The 21,097-nt window shown below is 41.9% G+C and overlaps 1 protein-coding gene across 5 annotated transcripts; it reads right to left on the reverse strand.

Annotated features, from left to right (window-relative positions):
• Positions 1-9,282: 9,282 nt before the first annotated feature.
• On the reverse strand, positions 9,283-20,718 carry CNBP (CCHC-type zinc finger nucleic acid binding protein). 5 transcript variants are annotated; one of them, XM_005309083.5, is made up of 5 exons: positions 20,700-20,718; positions 11,751-11,890; positions 11,256-11,348; positions 10,877-11,078; positions 9,283-10,371 (listed from the first exon to the last, which is right to left on the reverse strand). In XM_005309083.5, exons 2-5 carry the CDS (start codon positions 11,872-11,874, stop codon positions 10,254-10,256), a joined length of 537 nt encoding a protein of 178 aa, XP_005309140.1. In that variant the 5' UTR covers positions 11,875-11,890; positions 20,700-20,718; the 3' UTR covers positions 9,283-10,253. The 5 variants fall into 5 exon arrangements, with proteins under 5 accessions (XP_005309140.1, XP_005309141.1, XP_005309139.1 ...); XM_005309084.5 differs by lacking the exon at positions 20,700-20,718 and adding an exon at positions 20,402-20,567 and having other exon boundaries at positions 10,877-11,075; XM_005309082.5 differs by lacking the exon at positions 20,700-20,718 and adding an exon at positions 20,402-20,567.
• Between the last annotated feature and the right edge of the window lie 379 nt (positions 20,719-21,097).

The following is a 21,097-nucleotide window of genomic DNA, read 5'->3' on the forward strand; positions in this document are numbered from 1 at the left end:
ATGATGAAATTTTAAATGTCAACATTGTTGACTATTTCACTTCTGATCATTTTATCAGAGGTGTCCAGTTACAGTACTGTCCTTATCCTTCATCGTTGATTGCAGTGGCAAATATTGAGGCTGGGACAGTGGAGCAGCTGGATGCGAGGTTGGGGGAAGTAGTACAAGCCACTCGCCTTCCCCTCCTATCCCCCCAAAAAACACTAAAGCCACAAGGGGGATAGAAAGAATAGAGTCATCACCACATGTGGTCTCTTGCTGCAAGACTCCTTGGTTTCTGTGGCACTGGTGCAGCAGACTAGAAATTCTGCAGCAGACAGCAAAATTCAAAACGGGAGGATTTACTGAATTAAATATGAAAACAATGATACAATCAACATACTTTAGAAAGAGCCTCATGCAAAAGTACCACATTCACTAAAACTAAGACCTTATTACTTCTATATGGAAAAGAGACATCATTCTCTCAATGCATGTAAAGAATATATTACATTAGAATTTACAATCTATGATGTGAAGAGCTTCTAAAGCTATTATACCACTTTGGTGGCAAATAATATGGAGCCAGTTCTAGGTTTATGGAACCTTAATTGCAAAATCCTTGACTTGGAAATATTTTTTATGAACTACAAAATTCCAGTGAGATTTTCTGTAATTCCAGCCTTGACTCACTCTTCCTAAAGTTTTTGGTCTAGAAATACATTGTTTACTTACTGGGATTTTTGTTTGTTTTTGTTCCTTCTTAAATAAAACCAAACTTCTTAGGTGTCTCTTTCTTTCTTACACTGCTTACAGTGCTGCTTTTCTTGTAAAATAATTTTCAGAAAAGAAAGTTGTATTAGTTTTCAGACAAAAAAATGAAGCAGGAGTGTCAGTAAAGCCAGAACAGCTGGACTACACCTAATTTTGAGAGATCCAAAGATCATTAGCAGCAGCTTCTCTCTTCAAGCTAAGACACTCCTGTTCCGTCCAAGGGGCGCAGATTAGAATATTGCCCCATTACTACCGTGGAATTTATCAAATTTTTGAGCCCAGCGTGGTGACTTCTTGAGGAGGTGTTATTAAGGCTCCACCGACTATGACTGCAAAACTTTGTTCCTTAAGCCATAGCTATTGGTTTGGCAAAGCTATCAGGATCTACAAGTGTTGCCTAGGGAACTCACAAGGCCTGTAGGCACAGCCAGGCGCTTACAGTATTCACTGGCCTCATCTTGTAAGAAATATGAGGTGTCAACGATCAAAATGAAGTTTACAATGTGCCAATCTTGTAAATTCCATAGCAGTAGGCAAGTGCCGTATAGTGGCAGATGGTATCCGTGGACCATATAAGACCTGGCAAGTCCTGCTGACCTTCAGAGATTGGTAGCAGCAGCTTTTTAAGTTCCTTTAATAGAAGCTATTGCATTTTCAGTCCTAGAACATTTTTGTCCAAAAGCTCTAAATTCATTGAAACAGACCGTTTGTTTTTTGAAGCTTCATTCTGCAAGGTGAGCTATGATTAGTCCTCCTGTGCTATGAATGGGAAGACATTCACTTCAAGTGGCAATTTTTTGCCACTATCTTTTCAATTATACCACAATTTATTAATCATGTTCCTGTGGTTTGTTTTAAGCATCTGGCTTCCCAAAAGTGGCTCTTACCTGATCATCCTTTTTTGGGGATGGCTGAACTGGTGCTGGTGCAGATGAGATGGGCTCTTCCTTAATGTGCAGCTCAGATATGCAGTATCCATTAGGAAGAGAATTTTTGCACCATCCTAATAAGAACAGAAGGGCATATACACAAGAGGAAAAAGGCCAAGTTATGACAGCTTCCAGGTGGCCTCCCTTTGCCTGTGTCTGCTGTAGAACCTTTGTTATTTGCAAGTTTCTTCTGTAGTATATATAAGTCTATGGCTAGATTGCCTAGAAAAATCCACTACTGTTTGGGAAGCGCATACTCAGATGGATTTTCTTGGGGCTGAAGCAGTTTCACATCAGGTTTTATTTCCCTGGAATATAAAGAACTCAAAACTACAGATGGTAGCTTTACTGCCTTGATTAGGGTTTTCAACTTGCTCCACCTTGATGACTTAAGTCATTACAACAGCTTTGTCTAACCTGCAAACAATGTGCTGATTCTAGCAAAACTGTTGCTTAACCAGAGCTATTTAGGACTTTCCTGAACTCTAGAACACGTGTGTGGAGAAATGCCTCTGACAAAAGACTATTTTCTTTGAACCAGATGAAGTTTCATTAAGCTCCCCAAACAAGGAGATTGGAGTCTCTCATTACATGAAGGCTTTCATGGATGATGTGGCGTCCCCTTCATGGTTTTCCAGTGGTCAGCTAAGCAACACACCTTGAGCTGATCTGATACTATCACTTCCAGTTCAAGAACGTAACTGGGTGGATCTTTCCTGAAGAGAAACCATGCAGTCTGCTCCTTAGGTGAAGCTGACCCAATAGCACTACTTTGATAGTTTAATGTCTATTAGGATGAATGGTCTCCTAACAGATTTCTAGGAGAATGTGACAATCACAGTCCACATGGTTTAAAACCCAAAAATGAGCAGTTGAACTGATTGAATGCTGTGTTATTGTACTATAAAAGCACATTGAATAAGCTCTTATGAAAGTTTGTAATGTTCTGAACTTGATCATTATGAGCTGTATACAGACTTATGAATTTATGTATATAGAGAATTGTGCTCATAACCCATACATCATCTTCAACTACACCTCACAAACCACAAAAACCAGTTCCAAATAACCACCCACTGTCCAGCTCAAGAAAAGACAATAATGGACCATTACAGTTAACGGGAAGACAGTGAGACACCTTGGCTATCAAGTCAAGAGGGAATTTACTCACTCTAAATAACTGAGAGTCACCATGGAGAGAGATTTGGTGGGAGGCAGGAAGAGAAGGAAAAAAAACTTCTTAAAAGCAGGCTTGGGCCCGTGGGCTTTTATTCAGAAATGGAGGGACAGACGTGAGGCTGGCTGAACATTGGATTCCCTCATACAATGAGCAGGAACAGGGGGAAACTAAAAGGTAATAAGTTACTTATTAGTAGAGGAATACCTAATAGGAAAGTATAAAACCTGAGGTTGCAGCTTTTTTTAATCTTATGTAACTTGTGAAATATTAAGGGAAAGCAAATGTATCAATTTCAAGCTGGTTTTTCTCAGTAGCAGCTCTAAGCATGCAAGCTGTGTTGAGTGTGTATGGTTACTATAAGTTGGCAGCTCAGAAGGCTCATTTCACACCTTTAAACCTTTGGGGAAGGGTGATAAACCCCAGCCAGTCTGAGTGGTCTTAAAGAATTTGGGAAGGACACATCTCGGGAGGCTTTGGACTGGAAAGGCTGATAGCATCTCCCTATGAAGAGCAACTAGGCCAGTGGAAACCAGGCTGAGACCTTGTGGGCAGGCTATGTGTCAGGCAATTGAACCACAGTGACCCAGCATAAAAGCCCTCCAGATTACACCACTTATGGGTCTAGGTATACCTTTTGGTGCTCACAAGGGCATTTACCTTCTTGATCAGTCCCAAAGGCAAAACAGCAGCTTTGAGCTAGTCCCAAGCCTAGCTGCCCAAGTTTAAGTACCCTAAAATTAGCTAGTTGTCTAGCTACCCAACCACAGCAAGCCATACCAAACACAGGCAGCAGCCAGTACCACCATAAATTTTCTTAAAGGTTTTTAGGGCTGTGGCCAAACTTGAAGACTAGAGCTTTATTCTACCCACTTTTTGGATTTTTATAAATCTATAAAGGGGGAAATAAGGGATGAAATACAACATAGGCAATTTTCAAAGGTCAGATAAGTCTCCTAAAGGTGACAGCAGCTGCTATCAACTTGAAGCACTCTCTTTTGAGCTACTAATGAGACAGTGCAGCCTTTAAGTTCCACAGCAATGACACTCCTGCCCCATTTTGTTCAAGATGGGGAATAATATAGAATACACCAGAGAATCTGAGGTTGGGGACAGGAGAAACAACCTACTATTCAAGAAATTCTATACAGCTGAGTTGAAAGCTTCCTTCTCCCACCCCTCAGGGGAATTAGTTTGGGGGCGACCAAATGGGAAATACCCTTGAGGACAACATGGTCAGAATGCTGTCAAGTAGGACCAAGCTTCTCTGCAGAGGGTATCCTCCCACTTGTATTTGTGCAAGGAGCACGAACATGAACAGAGAGCCTAAATCAGTTGCTTTAAGGAGCTTAATGACCTGGCTAGGGGGGAAAAGGGACCCGCTGTTGATAGTTCAAAGAACTATTCTAACCAGAAAGTTAGTCCTAGAGGATTTAGGTATTACGGTTTATTGGTGAGTCAGGGTGAAATGTACTGACATCTTGTGGTAAGGACCATCTAATGGGGTCTTAGTTTGTGACAAGGGCTCCTATGTGCTATGGTAATACAAAGATGTGACCTTGCCTCAAGCTAGAACAGCTCCACTCCCAAAACCTTAGATGCCATTAAGACTAGTTTTTTCTGTCCCAGTAAGGAGCCAGATAGGGTGCAAGACTGAGTTACAAACTGTGAAAAACCACATTGAAAAGCTTTCCAACATTAGAAATTAAGCTCCAGTCTGTTAAGACAGACTTGATAACTAGTGAAATGGCAATACTGACCCATGAGAGAGCTTGGCTGAGTTAAGAATTTTTAGATATAAACTGTTGCTCTAGTCTATTTAGAAAAAGCAGGTTAAAAATCATTTAGATTCAACACCCTCCCCTGTTCAATCAAGATGAGTGCTCAAAGGCACTGTATGAACAGTTATACCATAGGGAGCAAGACTATGACCGGCATGTCTGGCTGCTGCTATATAAACATCCAAGAACGTAATGTCACCTTTAAGATGCATAAAAAGCAGTTAACTAGTCAGACAAGAGGAGCCATCTATGAATTAAAAGACATTCAGATTTCTATAAACTAATTAGGAGCTCAGCTGCTGCTTCAGCTGCTGCTTCAACTGAAGCTGTTTGATTGCATCCCCAAAATGGAACATGAAGTGAAAAAATGAGTACACCCAAGAGCAGAAAGGATTTTTTGCAGACTTGATTTAGTGATGACCATATTAAAGCTACCATGGAAATTTAGGTAATAGCACAGGCCATTTAAGTTCCAGTCTTTAGTATTAGACTAACCAGCCCTGAATTTTTGAAAATGCTCCCCTCCATGCAAAGGGACTGTGTTTGCCAAAGTGAAAAAAATGCACCAATTTGCAGCTTTTAGTTTCTTCTGAGATGGCACGTTTACTGTTCCAATTACATTTTAGCATGAAAATAAGTATGTTAAATACCACCCCCTGGCAGCTTCTGTGAGGTAGAAAGCTTCACAGTCACCTGTAAGTCACCACATAAACATAGTAAGGCTGGCATTAAAGAAATAACTGTCAGGTTTGTAATTTAAGAATGGTTTGTTTTATGCATCTCAGCTGAGGTTATGATTTTCCATGAGTTATTTTGGCTAACCTTATCTAATGGAAAAAAGGATCACACTTATATAAAGTTTATCTTCCCTTAAAATAGAAGCTATAATGTATTTATTTGCTGTGAGATTAGAATTAAGAAACTAGATGTCAATAAACTTGAGTTACTTTGATTGCAATCATCAGATACCAAGGCCTTGTCTACACTAAAAAGTTTTGACAAAACATTGAATGCTTACATACTGCTGTCAAGGCTCCTTCCCCACTCTGAACTTTAGGGTACAGATGTAGGGGCCTGCATGAAAACTTCTAAGCTTAATACCAGTTTAGATCTGGTCGGCTGCCACCACTCCCAATGTGCTAATCCCCTTCCCTGGGTAGCCTTGGGAGACTTCACCAATTCCCTGGTGAATACAGATCCAAACCCCTTGGATCTTAAAACAAGGAGAAGATAACCATCCCCCTTCCTTCCTCCCACCAACTCCTGGTGGATCCAGATCCAACCCCTTCAGAACTAAAAACAAGGGGGAAAATCAGGTATTAAGAAAAAGGCTTATTAAAGAAAAGAAAGGTAAAAGAAAACCCTCTGGGAGAGATTAGCATACCAGCTACTCTCACAGACAACAGATTCCAAACACAGAGGATGTTCCCCTGGGCAAACCCTTAGTTACACACACAAAAAATACCCAGATACCCAATTTGACTATTCCTCTAATTGCACAAGACAGGTTACAAAGAAATAAACATAAACCCATTCATTTCCTTCACTAATACTCACTACTTAAGAGGCTGAATTCTAGAGCTTTCCCACTCCTGTCCAAAGTGAAACTCAGACAAAGGGAACTTTTTTCCTTCCCTTTGAACCATCTTGTCCTCCCATTGGTTCCTCTGGTCAGGTGTCAGCTAGGCTAGGTGAACTTCTTAATCCTTTACAGGTAAAAGAGGCATTAACCTGTAACTGTATGACAACTGCAATGTGACTTTTTGGCAAAAATGCCATTTTGGTGACAAAATACAATCACCCTAATGAGAGGTAAATCTTTTTCCTTTAAGTTTTTTTTCAAAGCACCAGTGTAGACACTTGATTTTAAGTTGCCTTAATTGGCCTGCAGGGGTCCAACACAATGCCCAGGGTGACAGCTCTGGTCAGCAGTTTGAACTCCCCTGCCCTGGAGCCAGCTAAACAACTATTTGCCCCTCTCCCTTAGCGGTGGAGAGGTCTCATCTCTTCTTCCCAGGTGACCATGGCAGGTTACCACAGCAAACACTCACCTGGCTTGGACCACTGTGAAACTGCTCAGATAAACAAGCACCTGAGACAGAGCAAAAACATGTTTCAGGAGGTAGGGCACTGCTCCAATGCAGAGAAAAGGGAATGCAATGAGTGCTGGGAAGCCGAAGGGCAGGATAGAAAAGAAAATCAGTTTAAAGATACTGAGCATATGATTAAAGTAATAGAGGAGCAGATGCTGAAGTCCTTAATAATGCTGCAGAGGGAGCAGATCTGTGCCTGCTCTCCCCTGCAGCACATTCAGAACTCTTTTCCATGCCCTGTCCACAACTTGTTTGCCCTTCATTCTTCCCCCCCAAACTACTTTCATGATAGCTGGACCTACACATAGCTCTGAAAGTCTGCCCTTCCCTGGTACCTCCTCTCCTGCCAAGCATCTGTGTGTGCCATTCCTTTTTGAATTGTAATTCATCTTTGTTTTCTGCAAATTGAGATAGCAGGCACTACCAATACATACACAGGCAGTTTATTCATGTGCTTGCTGGAATATAAGGCCCCAAAATGTCACCATTACTTCCTAGGAAAACTACATGCAATATAACATTGCAGCACCAGAGATATACATGACTGGTTCTCATTTTCAAAGTGTTGCCTCAAAGTCTCCCTGATTCAAGTTGTCCCCCCTGGGCTCCTGCTAACCCAGCTGGCTGCTCAAAAGTCAGCCACCAAGTAGTCTACCTCAACACTCCACCCATGAGCAAGCCTTTCACCCTTAGCTTCACAAAGATTATGTGATGTACAACATGTGGCTATGACCATGGTAATTCTCATGAAGGTCTAGCCTGTCATAAAGGCATCACCAGCACAGCTTTAATCTGCCAAATGCACATTCCACTGTCATCTAGCACCTACTGAGCCTGTTGAACTGCTCATTACTGCTGTCCAGGTTTACTGTGTAAGGTTTCATGAACCAGAGCTGTAAGAGGTATGCTGGGTCTCCCAGGATCACTATGGGCATTTCAACATCCCCCACTGTAATCTTCAAGTCCCTGTTTGTAGCTTTCTATACAGGCCAGTGTTCCTGAAGATGTGTGTCATGCATCTTCCTGGACCACCCGCCAATGTCAGTGAAACACCCATGGGTGTTTCGCTAGTGCCAGCAACATCATGGAGAAGTAACCCTTCTTATAGATGTACTCTGCCCCAAGGTGGTCTGGTATCAAAACTGGCATATGTGCCCCATCTATCACCCCTCCACAGTTAGGGAAATCCATTTCTACAAAGCCATCCATGATCATAAACGTTTCCCAGAATCACAGTCCTTTGTAGCAGGATGCAATTAACTACCCTGCACATTTGCATTAATGCAGCTGCAACTGTTGACTTCCTGACTCCAAATTGATTCACAAGTGACCAGTAGCAGTCTGGAGTCACCAGCTTCCACACACAGAATGCCACACACTTCTCTACTAATAGAGCCGCTCTCATTCTGGTGTCCTTGCACTGCAATGCTGGGACAAGCTCTGCATACAGTTCCAGGAAGATGGCTTTCTGCATCCAAGTTTTCCATAGCCACTTATCCTACACCTACCTGACTACACAATCCCACCATTCAGTGCTTGTTTCACAAGCCCAAAAGTGACTGTCTACCCTATGCAGCTGTTCTGTGAATGCCAAAAGCAATTTAAAGTTATTTGTATCAATATTGCACAGTATGTCAGGCAACTGGAAGTCTTCAGTTAGAAACTTCATGATTAACTGAACTGTGATGAAGACATCACAGATGGCAGTGAAGCAGCACAGGAGAGCAGTGCAGGATCCATCTCTTCTCAAAGATGCTGAGGTGCACAGCACAAGGGAGCCATTGAAAAGCATCACGAAAGAAAGCTGGAAGCCCATAGTGTGCTGGGACAGAAAGCAATGCATTGAGCCCAGTCCCAAGATGCACTGATTTGCTCTGCCTTTCCACAACACCTAAGGGCAAAAGGTGTCAAGCTGGACTGTGGGATAGCTACCCACAGTACATTGCTCACACTGTCTATGCTAGTGCCCCAACTGTGGCTGTGCTCTGCTGAGAGGGGAAGTAAGTGTGAACATGACCTTCTGATTTGTATTGTGTTTCGAGTGTCAACACCACTTTTGTTGACAAAAGTCAGTGTAGACAAGGCCTAACAGTTCTCCTATCTTTGTCAAATAGGTTGGCATTTAGATGAGAGTTTAAAACTACATCTTAATGCACTGCCATATATTCTAGGGCACTTGGATAGGCCAAAATACTATTCTTCTTAAAAAACATTTAGTAAGGACATGCTTGCCTTTGAAGAGTCGGCTACTTCATGCAGGAGTTAGTACTGCAGCATGATTCATAAAGCTAGTCTCTTCATGGCCCTTTTACTCTGCCCAATCACAATGCTTGTAAGAGACATGTGAACTTATGTTTTAATGGGTAACCAATGCAAAGGTTGGAGAGCATAATGCAAGTAGGAACCAATGGTTTGCCAGAGGCACTGTATGCAGAGAAATTAAGGCCTGTAAGTAGTGCTGTATTTTGTGATTTTATGAGATTCTGAATGTTATGGGACTGAACTTTACACCAGATAAGATTTCATACAAAAGAAAAGTCCAAACCGTAAGCTTTTCAACACCTCCACATTCCCCTCTTTAATATGGTGTTTTGCACTATGTACATGAACAAAAGCTAAACAAAAGGAACTTTAGCCAAACTCCCCTTCCTCCTCCAGCTTTATTGATAGTTTAAAATTACATTTCTATATTCTAGGACTTCAATTGCTTTTACCATTTACTTTAAAAACTGATTACAAGCAAATGAAACTCAGTTGGTCTAAGTGATATAGTATACAAAAATAACATCTTGATTTCTGTGAAAATGCATTTCTTTGCAACTCCTGAATAGCTCCAAATTGTGTATGTTATAACTGATGTTCTGGGTTTTAGATTTAGTTTGAAATACTTATTCAAAAGCTTCCCATTACCTTCTGTATTGCTGATATTAACATTCATTGACTGAATTATTGTTACTTTGTTTTAATTATTCCTGATTTCCCTCTCTCTCTCGCTCTCATGGCCACTAACAGGCACGTACATCTGTTTGTTTTGTTTACTCCCACTCAGCTATATGCTCTAGGTAGGGCCTGATAAAGACATTACTTGATGTTATTAACAGCTACTGAGGTCAGACAATCCAAGGCCATCATCGTAATAAAATTAATGTTAGTTACTTGTGGAAGTCTGGACACTTCCAGGATTTATTCTTCCTCTTGCAAAGGATCACTCCCATGGAACCTGGAGAGCGTTTGCTGGTCTGACTCAACTCTTCCCACTCAATCCCTATTCACCAGTGGCACGGAAAGGGGGTTCTTTAACAAAGCATTATACATAACACCTCTACCAAACTAAACATAAACATTTTTGTAGTTAAATGCAGAAAGTCGATTTTTCCACCCCTTTCCTCCTTTTACACGGCAAGTAAAGCTCACTGGCCTGGGAGTAGCCTCTATCTGCCAACCTTTGGCCAGTGAAGAGGATTCAGAGAAAAATAATACAACCATCAATCAGAAAAAGGAGGGGCGATAAAGGAAATAATTAAGCTGTAGCTTCAATTGTGCATTCCCGTGCAAGGTGCCCTGACTCGCCACAGCGATAGCAGTTGACTTCACTTGTCTTGCTGCAGTTGATGGCTACATGCCCAGTTTCACCACACCTGAAGGAAAGAAATATTAATATTTTATTATTGATAAATTAAAAGTGGATTTGTTAGCCTCTTCAATAGGCTAAACAGGAACTACTCAACACTGCCATCACAGTACAATCTGATGTACCACTAATGAACAATGCATTTGAGGCTTTTGCTGTATAACTGTTCTAATACATTTGGAAATACACCCTTAGATATTAGGCAAGCTCAATTCTATACCAGAGAAATGTGCAGCACATTTCGTGAGGTCAGTCAGGATATTAGAAATTGACCACTACTATACATGCTGAACCCTGTTTAAGTCAAAAGCAACAGGAAGAAGTTGCATCAGACATCAGTCTAAACATTACAGGCAGTGAGTCAAAGTTAGTTTCTTTAAAAAGATCACAAGAAAATAGACATATACCCAAAACAGATTAAACAAGCTAACTTGTATAAACTGCAAGTTAGATTAAGGGTAAGATATACCTTAAATAGCTGTAGGATAATTGTTATACCTTTAGTGCCTTACCTATAGCACTTAACTTTGGTGCAGTCTTTTTGAATGTGTCCAAATTCCCCACAAGAATAGCACTTCTGCTCATCTGCATGGTCACAGTCACGAGCCAGATGGCCAGGTTTGCCACAGTTGTAGCAGCACTGCTCTCGCTCTCTCTTCGGCTCCTTGCAGTCCTTAGCAATATGGCCACCTCTGCCGCAGTTATAGCAGGCTTCCACAATAAGAAAACAAGCCAAACAAGACTATAAAACCTTGATAAAGTTACAACATAACACATTTAACAGAAATCAATGATCAGTTTATATTTAATGATCTGACAAACGTGTTCAGTTTTTTTGCCCTTCCACCACATTATGAGTAAATAAAATATAGAAAATTTAGTAATATTTACCATCCTCCTGAAGATCACAGTCCTTGGCAAGATGGCCAGACTCACCACAGCGGTAACAGATGTCTGGGAGAGATGAAGACATGAACTGGAAGCCTATTTTATATAGGGAACATGAAAAGCATTGTTATTTAGGGATCAAAATATACATCAAACAACTAGACAGTATAGACACCAGGGTTAGGACATTAGCAAAAAGAGACTCTGCAATCTACAATCCTTCCCACAGCAACCTCACTGTTCTTCTCAAAGATTTAGTAGCAGAGGGTTGCAGTAAGCCCTCATTAAGACTTAGCAAATGTACTCTGCAAGTACGAAAGATTACCAAATTAAAACTGGAACTACACTTGACAAAATAAGGTTACCAGAATAGATTTAGTGTACTAAAGTTGATCTGTGTTTGCTCAGTCACTAAAGCAATACTTGTAAAAATATCATTAGTAACATTTGCAATTAGTGAGATTTTACTGTTCGTTCAGATACGGGTAAGTTAGAAACCTCTTGCGGAGGTAAATCCACCTCTGCCACGGCTTCGCATCCCACGGCCACGGCCAATTCCAGTAGGGCATTCCCGAGCCCAATGACCAGTACGTCCACACTTGAAGCACTCGTTGCTGCTCATCACTGCAGTTTATTTCCTATGTAAAAAGAAAATTTTAAAATTTACAGATATTTAACTTATGGGCTTTTTTAAAAAGTAAGCCTACTGAAAATTAAATTTGAAGCTGACAGCTTCAGTGAATGTCTAAACTTAATATATTTAAATACATAAATATTTATGTACATGCTTGCTGTCAAAAAAACTTTAAGCACATGGTGGCCAGAAACAGTTCTATTCACTAACTACAGAGAATATTTCCTATAAGTCTATTTTAAATGCAAAACATGTTTTGATGACATCAGGACCTTTATTAAACAAACTAATTAAAAAAATAAAATGCTTTTTTGCATTTAAATTAAATTTCCATCCAAACAGAGCTTGATACAAGTAAAAAAAAGTTACAAGTGTAAAAAACCACACCCCACACATTTTGCCATTTTCTATCATTGTAAAAGATAGAAAAAAGAATCTGAAGTGTGTATAGGTATAGTGTATCCTTATTACACTAAATATGGTGCTTGTTTGCCAATAGGTAATGTTTAATTACAAATCAATGTTTTAATAGCTACCAAAGAATGAGCCTTTTCAACCTTGTAGAAAATTAAAGTACAAATATGAGCCAATTAAAACCAAACCACCCAGGTTTACATAAAGTAGCTATTAGAGAATCTTCCAGAACACAATAGGTGTTTAAAGGGAGATCAATTAAGTTCTGACAGAAATGTAGATCTTAAGATTTCGAAAGTTTTCTGTATTTTAATTTAGAAAACAGAATGGTTTCACTTTCAAATCTCATGCACTACACAGTGCTAGCATGATGTGATTGTAAACACAGTAGGGGAATTATCTTTAATTCAGAAATTAAAAATTCCTAGAAACAGCCTTAAATTTCTAGAAGCTTGCTTAGGCCAAAAGTTAGTGTTGAACCCTGTTCAAGTGTCCTTAACTGTGGCACATTAATATCTAGGGCTGATAAGCTACGTTTCATAACTTTACTGCAAAAGTTATTCATGTGTAAACCAACAGCATATTTTCAGCTACCTTCTACCCTGATATAACATGAATTCGGATATAACACAGTAAAGCAGTGCTCCCGGGGGGCAGGGCTGTGCACTCCAGAGGATCGAAGCAAGTTCAATATAATGCGGTTTCACCTATAACTTAGTAAGATATTTTGGCTCCCACGGACAGCATTATATCGGGTAGAGGTGTACTTTGCAGTTCAGTATTGTCCAGGTGCTACTTTCAGTGACTGAGGGAAATTTTCCAGTATAAAGCTTCAGACAGCAATTTATAACAAAGTTAATCCCACACAAAGGCTCAAACTATGATAAACTAAATATACAGAGCACAAGTAACTCCAGCTTTTATGAAGTCTGCTTGATTAGCAGGACAGAAACCCCACAGGAAAAAAAACTCAGTTATCCACCTGTTTATGTTGGCCATTACACAAGTCTATTTTATAACATTAGCTATGCAGTTTCAAATTTTTAGCTTCGAAATTATGTACTATTTCTGAAGACTCATTATTAGACTATTCAGGTATTAAATTCTTCAAATACTCAGCCATAATGCTAGACTGCTCTTAACAGGAAATCAAGTACAAAAAAATGAAAATTAAAACTTAGTTATGAAGATTAAACTTGCTGTAGAACTAGCTAGAGATTTGTGATTTTCTAACTAAAAATTGTCATTTCTACTTAGATGACCTTTGCATTAGCTTAATTTTTGCATAACTGAAGTTGTACTGCTGATCTGACCAAGGACAGAGACATGGATACAAAGGAAACTTTGCTATTAACAAAGTCATTGATGTACACCTCTACCCCACTGTAACATGACCCGATATAACACAGGTGTGCATATAGCACAGTAGCAGCAGGGCTCCGGCAGTGCTTTAAAGGGTCCAGGGCTCTGGCTGCTGCAGGGAGCCCCGGGCCCTTTAAATCACTGCTGGAGCCCTGCTGCCCCTACCCCAGTAGAACGACGTTTCACCTATAACGTGGTAGGGATTTTTGACTCCCCACAACCATGTTGTATCGGGGCAGAGGTGTACTACTTAGCATGATTGTAGCAAACAGCTGGATTTGTGTGCTTGCTAACACTGTTACCGAGGTTTCTTTCTTGACATTTTGTTGAGCTGCATCACGCTGCATGGGAATATTAATCTAAACTCGTACAGTACTGTATGCAAGACAGACACTAAAAAACTACACAACCTGCTGACCAGAAGTCTTTTGTACTGAAACCTCCAGAGCCCCCCCAATTTTACTCATCACTATGCAGACATATAATCAAGTCCCTAATGCAGAAGGGCTTACAACAAAAGTTAACATGCAAAAATTGGTGTAACAAAACAAGCAGGAAAGGGAGGGGAAAGGATCGAGAAGGGTCTCAGGGTATGTCTATACTTACCTCTGGGTTCGGTAGTAAGCAATCCATCTTCTGGGATTGATTTATCACGTCTTGTCTAGACGCAATAAATCGATCTTGGAAGTGCTCACCATTGACACCAGTACTCCCGCTCTGCGAGAGGAGTACGTGGAGTCAAGGGGGAGCCTGGCTGCCGCATGTGGCCCCGCGGTAAGTACCTTGTAGTTCGAACTAACATATGCAACTTCAGCTACGTGAATAACGTAGCTGAAGTCAAAGAATCTTAGTTCGAACTGGGGGGTTAGTGTGGACCAGCCCTTAGGCTTACAGTATTGTAACTTTCTGTAACAATTAAAAAGGAAAGCTGACAAAATCCTTATGAGCCACTTGTGTTAAGTATTAGAATGGCATCAATACTGATCAACTACTTGATATGAATTTTTTTAAAAGCCACCTGCTTTTATGTGGCAACTGGATTAAAACTATAAGAACAACTACACAGTAGCTAAGTTTTGAGTACCTCTTTTTTCCCCTGTATCTTTCTGGTGGGGGGGGGGCCCACAAATGCAAAAGTCTGAGCACTGCTGATTTAGAGCATGCTGTTCTGTATGTTCAAAGGTACCTGATTGCAGCATCTACAGCTTATGTTAACCTACCTTGACAAATCACTTTAATTAAACTACTGTATTTCTCTGCACCAAAACTCTAATGTCCACATGTAAGTTTAAGTCAGTTTCAGGGCCTCCATTGTGATGCTTACACACTTAAAACAATCTATAACCTGTAACTGGAGACTTGATGAAGATGACAAGTGTATTATAAGAATGTTATAATAAAAATAATTTGTCCACCTTTTAGGAGAAGCTGCTACAGAATTCAGAGAACTGCACTGCTAGAAACAAGGAGTTCTAAAAATATAAAATATAATATATATGTGCAAACAAGCCATCTAGGGTCAGTAGTCCAAATATGGCTTATTGCTGTCCCTTGAAAAAGTATGCACCATATCTGAACAAATGTAATTCAGTAGAGTTAATGATTTTATTCATTTTAAGCTACAATATATAACCATGTTTCCCTTCATGGCTGTTCGCAGGTTGGACAGCACAAGCGTTTGTTCATCTATAGCAATCAATTCTTTGTAGAGAGGCTTCAGACTTTCAGAATCAGGGAAAATTGACCAATTTACATGTTAGTCATTAGCATTACTTTTGTTTGGATCCACCCAAAGAGTCTGTTAAAAGTGACCTGCAATGAAAAACAGTGTTTTCTGTATGATGTATCATGGCCTGATCAAAAAAATAAAAATAAAAATAAAAATCAACCAACCAACCTTAATATTCCAGGGCAGACCTGAATCTTAAGGGACTCAATTACCAGAGAAGTCAGAGCTTCAAGAAACTGCAAGCTGAGCCCAAGGGGGAAAAGGATTTTTAGTTGCTCTTTAAACCTTTGACATTTACCCCAACAAAATTGACATTAGGATGTTTCAAATATAATAGATATCCTTTTCTCCTTCAGAGAAGGCAGTTTGTTATACACATCTGACATAACCGTCTCAACACGAGCCCCTTTGCCAAAGCACAGAAGGAAAAAAAAAATAAAGGAAAAACTGAAAAGGTATTTAGGCCTTCACAGTGCAGCAGACCAAAAAAATATACAATACACTAACTCAAAGCAATACCTCTGGAAGTCACCTTAAGGTTACAGTCACACCTTTACTGTAAAAGTTATTTTCATTATACTCAACTTAAAAAGTTACTACTTTCAGTGTGCACTAGAATTTTGGATGAATTAAATAGTCAATTACTTAAGTTTGATTTTTAACATCCTATTCAGAGGAGCTGGATTTTTACACCATGAGTATATGAACAAAGCACAATTGGTGTGGGGGAATAAGTGGGGAGATGAAGCCAGGACAGCCAAGGACTTGAACATACAAAGCTCAAAGGTTTCACAGCACAAATGTTATGAGCCATATACTCAATGGAACCCAAAGCTTCAAGGACAATGTCAGCTAGGGAAATATGGGTACGCAGTATTTAAGTTTCTGCAGCACAAGACAGTGGGAGGAAGGCGAGGACCTCGCAGAACACTTGAAGTCCACAGCCAGAGTGGAAGGACTATTACAAGGCATCAGAGTTAAGGCTTTTTTTATTATTTAATGTTCAAGTGTCAGTGTGATTTTTACAACAGATTTATCAACTGTAAAGATCTGAATATCTTCATTTCCCCATCTTTGAATGTCGGTATATTTAAGCTTGCACATCACAATATAGTACTGCAGTACCTTGCATCTTGTAATTTTGTAGATCAGACAACCAACTCTAGAACTTTGTTGTTCATATCAAAGGTTAGACAGTTTATAGAAAGAAGTAACCAGGGGCAACAAGGAGTTGGTCAAATTAGCAATAAGTTTACTTTCAGTGTTGTGTTAGCTACTGGTTTGTCATAGTTCTAGACTCTTCTGTAAACAGACTTTCCAAACTTAAGTTTTAAAGTGCAGAATAATAAGAGTAAGTTGTCTTCCTTGTAGCACTACGGCCAAAAAGGTTTTCCTTTAGAATATCTGGAAGTCAAATTGTTAAGTTACAGAAAGAAGCTACTGATAACCCACTAAAAAGCAAGCATAAGTAACAAGATTTAAATTACTTCTCCCCCCCCCCCCCCCATGGGTTTGAAGAGCTATAAAGCTCAATTTTTTTTAATGCATTAGACAGGTTTTACAGTCAGTCTGCTTAAATCCTTATGAACTGTTAGTCCAGTGTATCACTATTGTTTGTTAGAAGTCAAGTTTTGTAAACCACTGTTATGGTCATAAAACTGAATGCACCTGCTCTCACCTTTCACACCGAGAACATGATCTAACAAGCTTTTACTATTCTTTGTAATAGATAAATGAATACTTCTGTCATAAGCAGAGTTAGATCAAAAAAGGAACGCAGATAGCTCATAATGGAAAGCTTAAGCATGGGGGGGGGGAAGAAGACAATGAGTAGATATGTCTTTTTCAGTCTATTGTAAGTTTTTATTTTTGAGTAAAATGGAGCTAGAAGTTATTTTCTAGAACATAACTGAAAAAGCAACTAATGTTTTAGTATCTTCAGTTCATTCTGAGTTATAAATCTAATCCTCAATTATGGAATTTGACCTGCACCATTGCCTTCACTGGATATTTACAACAGCAGATACATAAAAAACCCCACACACCCCAAGAGCAAAGATAATAAGTGAGGACAAGCTACCTTGCTGAATTACTTGTGAGCAGAGCAGCAGTTTCAAGGAGTTAAGACACAGGTCTGTCTAGGGGGAGGGAAAAATACAGACTCCATTGGGGGGGGGGGGGGGCCACGGGAAGGAGAAGAGAGACAGGGACAAAACACACAACTTACCCCTTGCTCCCCTCCTTCAATTCATAGGGACTTTCTCACACACACACACACACACACACACAGTTGCTTTATAACAACAAATACATTACACCTAAAATGCTGACTAATGTCAGCCAGCCTTAATACAAGGACAAGCTAGCTATATTCAAGAGCCAACACAATGCCCCATCCTTCTTTCCCTCCTATTGTACTGCAATACAAGCATTAATGATCCCTGGGGCTAACTTCACTAAGTAGATTGTTGTTTTTAGTACAGAATGAAGTTAACAAGGAGTCTGGTGGCACCTTAAGGACTAACAGATTTATTTGGGCATACATTCTGTACTATAGTAGTGTCAAGATATCTGATCAGGTCATATAATAACCGAGACCTGTTGGGAGGTCCGCAGAGAGATGTTAGCACTATGGGCACTTCTGGTTTCCAAGGCAGTGAACTTTTTTGGCAAGTACAAGCCTCCTTTTGTCAACAATGGGGGCACTTCTCTTCAGCATACTAACTAAATATTTCCCTCAACTTATTAGTATTACCAGCATCTTATACTAGAAGAAGTTCAGCTTCTAACCAGGCACTCTGCTGGTTGCTCCAGTAGACAGCAACACCCAGCTACAATGAAAGATGTAGACCAGAATACTGATCACAAAGTCCAAGTCTATTCTTCCCAAACATAAGCAGTACACAGTATAGATTTAAAATGCAGTGGAATTCCAAGGGCAAACCAGCAGGCAAAATTACTGTTCCCAAAGCCACCTTCAGTATCAGAAGTGATCCACCAAACAATAATCTACTCAAGCAGGGTCCAGACACAAGTCAACACTAACAAAAGCAGCAAAACTTGAGAATCAGTAACAATACTTCACATTATATTGTTATATCAACCTTCATGGCCTAGCATCTATGTGCCACAACCTAATCAAGGGACAAAGGTGGTAAGATACCAGCCAACCATCTCTGCAGTTACCTCCCATGAGCTTCCAGAAAGGAGGGTAGGGATAATATGATCACTGGCAAAAAAAAATGCCAGTATTAATTAACATGGTTCTAGCAGGGTAGTCAATATCCAGATTCAGCCCACAGTCTGTACCACCAGATGCTTTTGAACAGACCCTGACATTTTTATTACTATCATTATAGGGGCTTATTATTTTCTTCTTCTCTGGAGTCTAGACCTTAAGTAAGAAATTCGGACCTTGGGAGAAGGAGGGGAAGGGAAAAAAACAAAAACAAACAAAAAAAAAAAAAACCACAGACTACTCCTGTTCTAGAACATGGCCTATATGCCACTTATTTGAGGAAAGGTGCCTTCTAAAAAGGACTATTTACTTCCACCATAAGAATTAAATTCTTTAATACCAGTCAGGCTGATACAATGACTGTCACTGGAACCCTAATGGGTCCCCAATTAATGGGTCTGTATATCATGTGACCAGTAAGTATGATACTGGAAGAGGATCTTTGAGCCAGTGAGTTATTGGCTATTGCTAGCCTAGCCTTAACAATGGAGTTCTCAAATTGTGATCCACAGATCACCAGTAAATAAGGCCTTCTGATAGCCCACCACATGAAACATGGGAAAGTAGGGGGATTGAGACAAAAGGAGTCAATGAGAAAAGGTACTCTGCAGAAAGAGACTACAAATCACTTGCTTGGATGAAACCTCATCTACATGGGAAATCTAGCCTTCCTGATCCAAGTGCATCTAAAGTGAGTTCAGCCAGGAGGTGAAGATCGCCAGTGTAAGAACGTGTAAATTTCACTCTAGCCCCCACCTCCTCACCAAAAAACAAACCACAATTCAAGAGTCTATGTTGAAAGAGTTACTACTTACATTAACACACCCTAAAAAATAATTTGGGATAGACTTGTTTTATATAAGTTGAACTAAAAAAAATTAACTAGAACTATCCCAAGCAAAGATATTAGACTGGGATGACTTAAAAACTAAGTTTAACAGGCATTCAAATAAAACTATTGCAAATCATAAGTGCAACCTTTATCGCGAAGTTACTCTATTAAGTTGCAGGGTTCACAGAGAGTGGGACACCTCCTAGATCTCCAGTCAGATGTAAATAGATTGACCACCCCAACCCTCCTGAACCGAGCACATGGAGAGGCCACATGGTGCAGTCACACCACGACCCGCCGTCCTGGCCATTACCGCCTTCCCGACCCGCACGAGGTCGCAACAAATGAGAGAAGAGCGGCAGAGCAGACGGCAGCTTGAACACAGAGCACGAGTTCAGCCCCAAACTCCCTCCCCACCCGGATCGCACAGCCCAGACCCGCTCCTGCGCCCAGGAGCAATAGGCCCGACGCAGGCGGCTGACCCTTCGCCCTAAGCCCGGCCGGACGAGTGTGTTCATGCCGCCCGCCCCGCAGGAAAGGCTGCGGCCCAGCCACCAGCCTCCTCCATCCCCACGCACCGGGAAGAGGCGCCCGAGCGGTTCACCCGCGCCTCGGACCCGGGGGGGGAAGGCGAGGCCGCTCCGTCCCCAGCCCTCTCCGCCGCCGGGCTCCCGAGCAGCGATGGCTTCCTCTCACCGCCGCCCAGTGACTCAGCCCGGCCAGCGCGCCCAGCCCACCCGAAGGGCCCCCTCACTCGCGCCCCTCTCCAGTCAAACTGCCGGCCACCCCCCCTCCAGGGCTGCAGGCAAGCGCGGCCAAGGCTCGGGTGGTTTCCCGCGCGCTAGGCCGGAGTGCGCCACGGCCACCACCCCCCGCTTCCCCACGTAGGCCGGGGCCAGGCCGCGCCCCCGCTTGCTCCGCGAGCCGCCTTGACGGTTACCTGCAGGCTCCCGACCCTCCTGCGATAGGTAGCGCGTCCGGGCGACGATGGGCCCGGTTCTTTTTCGATCTCCCCCGCTTGATACTAGAGCCCCGCTGCCTGCGCCACACGCGGTTTGCACACGGCCCCACACACGCACTTACTCACTCTCACCCCGCCCTTCCCTATCACTCTGCGCACGGCTCATTATCCCGTTCGCACAACCAATGGGCACCCGCCGCTGCCTCCGTACGGCCAATCAGCGCTGGGAACGGGAGGACCAATCAGCGCCGTCGAAAAGGGGGAGGTGCCCGCCTACCGGGTCAGGCTTGTCTCGACTCTTTTTTGCCTTACTGCACTGTGCGGGAGCAGGGGCGGAGGGAGGCGATGCGGCCACCGCCGCTCGAAGGTCACGGGGAGATTGACGACTCCGAGGGTGCTGCAGTGCGCGGAGGTTCCCCTGGGTTTCCGCAGCACCTCCCTGCCCCTCCTCTGTTGTGACTCACAAGCTAGGCAGTTGCGGCTCCCCTCCCCCATCCCGGAGGCAGCCCAAACGCAGTGCTCGGTCCCCGCCCGGCCCCGTTGGTCTCACGTCACGCGGGGTGGGGGTGGGGTGCACGCTCGGCCGCCCTTGTGAGGTGATGCGGCAGAACAGGGGAGTCAGCGCCCGCCTCCCGCCAAATCCTGAACGGGGCTTGAGACTCGCACGGTGGGCGA

This window comes from Chrysemys picta, chromosome 7, assembly GCF_011386835.1.
Source record: "Chrysemys picta bellii isolate R12L10 chromosome 7, ASM1138683v2, whole genome shotgun sequence".
NCBI classification, from domain to species: Eukaryota; Metazoa; Chordata; order Testudines; family Emydidae; genus Chrysemys; species Chrysemys picta.